The sequence below is a fragment of the Sapajus apella genome, unplaced genomic scaffold (genome assembly GCF_009761245.1).
Source record: "Sapajus apella isolate SASKATOON/1434 unplaced genomic scaffold, GSC_monkey_1.0 scaffold84, whole genome shotgun sequence".
In the NCBI taxonomy this organism is placed as follows: Eukaryota; Metazoa; Chordata; class Mammalia; order Primates; family Cebidae; genus Sapajus; species Sapajus apella.
The window spans coordinates 7,507,934-7,515,813 of record NW_022437024.1 but is presented as its reverse complement, the minus strand read 5'-3'; the positions used below and the strand labels follow the sequence as shown (position 1 = coordinate 7,515,813).

The following is a 7,880-nucleotide window of genomic DNA, read 5'->3' as shown; positions in this document are numbered from 1 at the left end:
AAAGGAAACGAAAAAGAAAAAGAAAAGAAGAAAAAAGAAAGTCCTACTAATAAGAAAAATGTAAATTTCATGAGCATTCTAGTTAACTCAAGTTTTGCATATTTAAGTTCATGGTAACACTGTCTATCAATTTTTACAAATATAACTTTGGCAAAAAAATAAAAATAAACAAGGAAGGTTTGGTTTGAATATTTCATTTGAAGTACCTTAGCAACAGTAGAAAAGCAAATGAAAAAACGGCCTATGTAGTAATTACATAAACTTGAGCATTGCCCCAACTTCAGGTTGAGGAGTATGTTATATAGATTTTACTAACTATATAAGGACATGTGTTATATTTTATTTAGGATGCCAGAAGCTTTTCATAATAAAGTACCTGATAGTTTCTTTAAAAAAAAAAAAAACAAAAAGCTGTCTTGGCATTAAGTTAGTTATTTATGTTAATTAAAATTCAACATCAATATCCCTTAAGTATGTGGACTATATATATTTTAAAGAATATGAACATAATATATAAACTCCAAAAAAGATTTTTAGGAAAATATTTTAAAATTTGATAATATTAGATATTATCCATCGAGAGCAAAAAATGCTCATAAGACTGTAGGCATTTGTTGATACTGCATCTTTTAGGACAAATTACTTATCAAGTGATTAATTTCACTGGTAATAATCATGCTATAAAACGTATGGTGCTAAAATGTAACTGTGAAAGGTGGGCTAGAATGCTTTTATTTATTTATTTTTTAAAAAGAGTGTCTAATTCTGTCACCCAGGCTGGAGCACAGTGGTATAATTTTAACTACAGTTCATTGCAGCTTTGGACTCCTGTCTCAGCCTCCTGAGTAGTTACGACTACAGGTGTGTGTCACCATGCCTGGTTAACTTTTTTATATTTTGTAGAGACAGGGTCTTGCTTTGTTGCCCAGGCTAGTCTCAAACTCCTGGGCTGAAGCTTCACAAATTGCTGGGACTAGAGGCATAAGCCACCTCGCCTGGCCTGGATTCAGTCTTTTTTATTTGAGCAATTTTAAGAAAATTATTTCCTAGGTAATTTCTCGGATGTTCTCCAAGGAAGAAAATGCAAACATTTCCATAAAGGTCCTCCTGAGAGAAAAACTGAGTGGCTATGAATCAGAATAAAATACATTATAAAATATTTTGCCATTGTGTTTCTAGTTAAATATCAAGAATGTATTAATACAACATTGTAATTCAACCTCAGAAAAGCTAACTGTAGCAGTACATTTATACTTTTTCATGAAGATTCTCCCTGGATAATAACATGATTAAGGGAAACCTGGAGAAAAAATAAAATCTAATTTCAATTTGTGCAAATTTATAAACAGAGCTTAAAAAATGTGTCAAGTTGTCACTTTAATCTATTAAGGATGCCCTGCAATAATTAAGTCCTTTTTACTAGTGGCCGAATAAAAATAAGAGTCTGAAGACTCCCTGGCCTTGATAGCACTCAGAGTTAACACTGATTTCCTGGTAAGTGGTGGCTGAGCCATGCTCAGGCATGGCTGCTGACATTAGACATTCAGATTTTTCTGTTCTGTACAATTTTAGTTTTCTTTCAAGTATTAATATGAATATTTATACAAATCTATTGCTCTTTCAGTATTCAAGGTCAGTGATGCCAAACCGAGCCAGTCTCAGACATCTTGTTTTTTTTGCTCCCCTCTTCAGTCCTTTCCATTTCAGATCTGCACATTTTGGGAAAACCTCAACGAGAACTTTTAATGCAACTGAATAATTTAAATTATCAGACTTATCTATCATGAACCATTAATGTTGAGCATTATAAAACAGAAAAACCAACCAAACCAAAGAGGAAATCTAGGCTACCATTCTTATCTAAAATATGCAAAATGTGATATTGTAACAAAATCCCTTGATTGCATGTCAATTTAACATTATATAAATGACATTTTTTTTTTTTTTTTTTGAGACGGAGTTTCACTCTTGTTACCCAGGCTGGAGTGCAATGGTGCGATCTCGGCTCACCGCAACCTCCGCCTCCTGGTTTCAGGCAATTCTCCTGCCTCAGCCTCCTGAGTAGCTGGGATTACAGGCACGCACCACCATGCCCAGCTAATTTTTTGTAGTTTTAGTAGAGACGGGGTTTCACCATGTTGACCAGGACGGTCTCGATCTCTTGACCTCGGGATCCACCCGCCTCAGCCTCCCAAAGTGCTGGGATTACAGGCTTGAGCCACCGCGCCCGGCATAAATGACATATTTTACTGACAACATCAGGCATTGCAGAAGGTATCAGATTTGGAATAAGTGTTAAGACTCTCAGTGCGGTACTCAGGAATAAAGTACCAAGGCCTATAATCTGGTGACTTTAAGAATTGAAAGAGTTCATTTCCTTTTGATAAGTAAAGCTGTTTAACTTTAAATATTTAATAGTTTATTAATCTCTTTATTACAATTTGAGACTATTTTCAGTCATCTAATAATGTACTTTAAATATTTTGAAAACTGTACTGAAATACGTCACCCTCTCATGAACTGTATCCATTCTTCATTTACATGGCCCTGTGATGCAGATCCCATGGCAACTAAACCAAATAGAGGCCTTAAAAGCCAGTGTGAGCTCAAAGTCCTTCTTTTTAATAGGTGCCTTATATATTTTAATCAAAATACATATTCATTTTTCATGTTAGTTAATTTTCTTCTTCTGCATGATTTTTAAAAGATTGTAACAGGTCATAGGCCAGAGTAATTTGAGGGTGCTGAAGTGGAAGAAGCTGATGTTGAGAAACACATAGCTAGAAACATTTAGACCATGAATACACAAAAGTTTGATAGAAACGTATATGACTTCTTTTGCAGATCTGCAGATTACTAAGGTTCCTAAGTTAAAGCCAGCCAACTCCAAGACACACATTTTGAGTTCGGAAAAAGAATAGGGTAAGATATGATAGTCTTGAGGACTGCTTGAGAATGGTTAAGAATACTGGGTGAAAATACCCACCAGTATGTTAAAAAGTGGCTACCTTTAAGTTTTACCATAACATAGCACAGAAACTAGATTTAAACACTAGGTTGGAGGAAGCTGTGGAGGGCTACCCCTGAAAGTAAATATTTTTTACAAAGCCTTTTCTCTAAAAATTAGATATAATGATTTTAGAGTTAATAAAACCATATGGAAATCTAGTAATTTTGCAAATGTACTGCAGACCTCCAAGTACATAACAATCAAATACTCTGCACAAAAACTTTAGGAAAATGGCACATTTAATATTCAACAGCAAAATGTTCAGCGAAGCCATGCTAAGAATACTGCAGCATCTTGAAAAGCATGGATGAATTGTGGTTTTCCAAATAAACATAAACAAAAAATAAAATAAGAAAAACACTGATGTCATGAGTAAATCTGAGGATAAATCAAAACTGTCACTGAGGGATTTTGCAGATGATAAAGCAGTATCATTCACTGTCCAAGACCTTACTTGCTGGTACAGTTGGGGTCTTAGCGCCGAGTTCTCAATCATTGTGTGAACCATGGTGATAATAGGTTCATTTTCTTTCATCTATTTCAAATCAGGAGGAGCATACAGCAAACATCAGTTTACAGCATAGCTAGATTTGAAAGACGACACTGTAAATATAGCCTCTACTTTAATATCTTCCTAATAGTGCAGTTGTTTACATTTTATCCCCTGGTTGTACAGATTTAATTCATATAAACCATTTTAAACAAGTATTAAATGCTGCGAGATAATTGCAAGACTATAAAAAAAATTACTAATTGCAACACTGTTACAACTAGTTTTACTTCATAATCACAATACAGTCAATTAATGAATATTCCTACATATCCTAAAATAGATGATAAATCATAATTCAAAGGATAAACTAAAGGGCAAGAACACATTCAGGAGAAAAATGTTATCATCTAATTGATTATGTATTCAGTAATAAACCTGAAAATGATATTCAGTTCTGTGTAAGGTTATAAAAAATTAGTTCTCTACAAATAATATATTGAACACATCACCTAATCACATATTTTATTAAAGGTAATCTTGACATTTATAGACACTCTACTATCGCTTCTCGGCCTCTTGGCTAAGATCAAGTGTATAGACACTCTACTATGGATTTTCTCACAGTATAATACCACATGTAGAATTACTTAAGGATATGCACACTAAGACTTATTCAGCAAAGACTTGGTATGTCTCAGCTCCTAAAAAGGTAGTCTAAAACCAAGCTTAACATTTCCAGCTATGTTGTACTTAATTACTGCCTCTAGAAAAATATTTTTTTTTATCAGGCTCTGTACTTCAGTTAAAGCACTCAAAAGACAATCATGATGTATATAGCAAAAGGGCAAGAAAGTTTTACCATTTGTAAGCCAACAGGTCTGCTTATAATGGTAATTTGTAACATAACATTTACTTTATGTGATTTTCATTTATTAGAAAATAAGCATTTCTATCGTGGCTGACAAATGCTACTTTACTGATTTCAGCTAAGTCCACAACAAAAGTTCATTAATCTTAAAATTCATAAATGTAGTAATATAATGTAAGAAAAAACTAAATCTTAAAACTTTTTCTAGACAATTATATTTTTAGTCTAGTTGCCAATGTTTCACTCAGTAAAATCTGTTTATTTGTCAAGTTAAAGACCTGTGACTGGTTTAATCTACTTTTTAGTCAATTAAGTGATAACGAAATACATGCATGTCTTTTAACAATATTCTAGTTAAAAGTTTCATTCAGGCTAGATCATTTATTTTTAAATCTCTGTGCCTACAACTGTTTTTTGGCAGTGAGGGTATTAAAAAACAAAAAAACAACTTCACTGAAGAACTGACAAATTTTAGTTGTACAGCAACGACTTTTGACAAAAGAATACACATATGTAACAACCAAAATATACAGAATGTTTGCATCTACCCAGGTAGTTCCCTCATGTTACTTTACCACCAATCTGATTTCTGTAACTATAAATTAATTTTGTCAAACTAATTAAATGTCAAGGTATTTGGAACACATCAGTTAAACTCAAAAAATTATGACTGTTATGATCTATTGCTCAGGTTAGAATGCAGTGGCCCAATCCCGGCTCACTGCAGCCTCAATCTCCCGGCTTAGGCGAGCCTGCCATCTTAGCCTCTCACATAGGTAAGACTACAGGCACATGCCACCATGTCCAGCTAATTTTTTATATTTTTTGTAGAGACAGGGGTCTCACTATGTTGCCCAGACTGGTCTTGAACTCCTGGGCTCAAGCAATCCTCCTGGCTCAACCTTTTACAGTTTTTGGGGAGCCAGGAACTTCGCTCATAAGAGATGGTGAAATCAATAAATGTGAGTATTCTGTTTCACTGACCGGCTGTTGCCCCATCTCTCTCCCTTTCCTTGGGCCTGCCTATTCCCGGAGACACAACAATATTGAAGTTAGGCCAATTAATAACCCTACAATGGCTCCTAACAGTTCAAGTGAAAGGAAGAGTTGCATGCTTATCACTTTAAAACAAAAGCTAGAAAGGATTAAGGTTAGTGAGAAAGACATGCTGAAAAGCAGAGACAGGTTGAAAGCTAGGCCTCTTGTGACAAACATTTACCCAAACTGAGAAGGTAAAGAAATTAAGTTGTTGAAAGAAATTAAAAGTGCTACTCTGGTCAACAGATGAATGATAAGGAAGCAAAACAGCCTTGTTGCTAATAGGGAGAAAGTTTTAGTGGTCTGGAGAGATCAACCCAGCTAGAACATTCCCTGAAGCCAAAGACTAATCCAGAGAGCAAGGCCCTAACTCAAGTCTTCAGTCCTATGAAGGTTGAGAGGTGAAGAAGCTGCAGAAACAAAGTTGGAAGCTGGCAGAATTTGATTTAGGAGATTTAAGGAAAGAAGCCATCTCTATAATGTAAAAGTGCAAGGTGAGGCAACAGGTGCTGATTAAGAAGCTGCAGCAAATTACTGAGAAGATCTAGCTAAGATAACTAAAGAACGTGTTTACATTCAATGATAGATTTTCAATGTAGATGAAACAGTCTTGTTTGGGAATAAGATGCCACCTAGGACTCTAATAGCTATAGAGGGGAAGACAATGCCTGGCTCCAAAGCTTCAAATACGGTGACACTCTGTTTGGGGCTAATGCAACTGGTAATTTAGGCTGAAGCCAATGCTCATTTACTATTCTGAAAATCCTGGGGCCCTTAAAAATCATGTTAAATCTACTCTGCTTATACTCCAAAAAATGGAACAAAGCCTAGATGACAGCACATCTGTTTAGAGCATGGTTTACTGAATATTTTAAACGCACTGTTGAGACCTACTGCTCAGAAAAAAAAGATTCTTTCAAAATATTACTGCCCATTGACAATGAACCTAGTTATCCAAGAGCGCTGATGGAAACAGGGAGATTAATGTGGTTTTCATGACTGTTAACACAAATCCATTCTGCAGCCCATGGATCAAGGAGTCATTTCAACTTTCAATTCTTACTATTTAGGCAATGCATTTCATAAGGCTCCAGCTGCTATAGATAGTGATTTTTCTGATGGACATGTGTGAATTAAAGAAGAATCTTCTGGAAAGAATTCACCATTCTAGATACTAGATATTCGTGATTCAAGGGAGAAGGTCAAAACAGCAACATTAACAGAAGTTTGAAAACATTGGTTCCAACTCTCATGGATGAGTTTGAGGGGTTCAGAACTTCAGTGGAGGAACTGCAGATGTGGAAATAAAAAGAATTAGAAATGAAGCCTGAAGATGTGAGTGAATTGCTTCAATCTCACACTAAAACTTGAGGGGATGAGGAACTGCTTCTTATGGATGAGCAAAGAAAGTGGTTTCTTGAGATAAAATCTCCTTCTGGTGAAGAGGCTGTGAAAGTTGTTGAAATGACAACAAAGCATTTAGAATATATAAACTTAGTTGATAAAACAGCAGCAGGGTAAGAAGATTCAGTTCAATTTTACTTAAAAACATTTTTTTTTGAGACAAAGTTTTGCTCTGTAGCCCAGACTGGAGTGCAGTGGAGTAATCACAGCTCACTGCAGCCCTGACCTCCTGGGCTCAAGTGATCCTGCCACCTCAGCCTTCCAAGTAGCTGGGGACTATAAGTGTGTGTGTTACTAGTGGCTGATTAAAAAAGTTTTCTTTCTTTCTTTTTTTTTTTTTTGCAGAGAAGGGGTCTTGCTATGTTGCTCAGGCTGGTCTCAAACTCCTGGCCTCAAGCAATCCTTCCACCTTGTCCTTCCAAAGTGATAGGCATGAGCCACCATGTCCGACTGCACTCCAATTCTGAAAGAAGTTCTACCATGGGCAAAATGTTCTCAAACAGCATTGCATACTACAGAGAAATCGTTTCATGAAAAGGAGAACCAATTGATGTAGCAAACTTCATTGTTGTCTTATTTTAAGAAACTGCTACAGCTATCCCAAATGTCAGCAACCACCACCCTGATCAGTCAGCAGGCATCAACATGGAGGTAAAACCTTCCACCAGCAAAAAGATTGGGACTTGCTAAGGCTCAGATGATCATTAGTATTTTTTTTAGCAATACAGGTTTTTGTTTTCTTAGATATAATGCTATTGCACACTTAACAGACTACAGTATAGAGTAAGCGTAACTTTTACAGGCACAGGGAAACAAACAAACAAAAAAAAAACAATGGTGTCATCTTGGCTCACTGCAACCTGTATTTCCAGGGTTTAAGTGATTCTCCTGCCTCAGCCTTCTGAGTAGCTGGGATTACAGGTGCCTGTCATCACATCCAGCTAATTTTTGTATTTTTAATAGAGATGGGGTTTCACCATGCAGGTCAGGCTGGTCTCAAACTCCTGACTTCAGATGATTCACCCGCCTCAGCTTCCCAAGGTGCTGGGATTACAGGTGTGAGGCAC

At 36.0% G+C, this 7,880-nt stretch overlaps 1 protein-coding gene across 27 annotated transcripts in view; it reads right to left on the bottom strand.

The window, feature by feature from the left end:
- The window catches only part of PLEKHA5 (pleckstrin homology domain containing A5), a 241,678-nt gene that overhangs the window by 53,635 nt on the left and 180,163 nt on the right, over positions 1 to 7,880 (bottom strand). For 15 of the 27 annotated variants that reach the window (XR_004261485.1, XR_004261486.1, XM_032253775.1 and 12 more), the window contains one exon: positions 3,465 to 3,545. The exons of 9 other annotated variants lie outside the window; for them this stretch is intronic. Coding sequence is in view for 15 of the 18 variants with exons in the window: in XM_032253775.1 (XP_032109666.1) it covers positions 3,465 to 3,545 (81 nt within the window). In the remaining 3 variants the exon portion in view is untranslated. Of the gene's footprint in view, positions 1 to 3,231; positions 3,595 to 7,880 lie in introns of those variants that run through there. 3 more of the 27 variants (XR_004261487.1, XM_032253799.1, XM_032253800.1) reach the window with 3 other exon arrangements.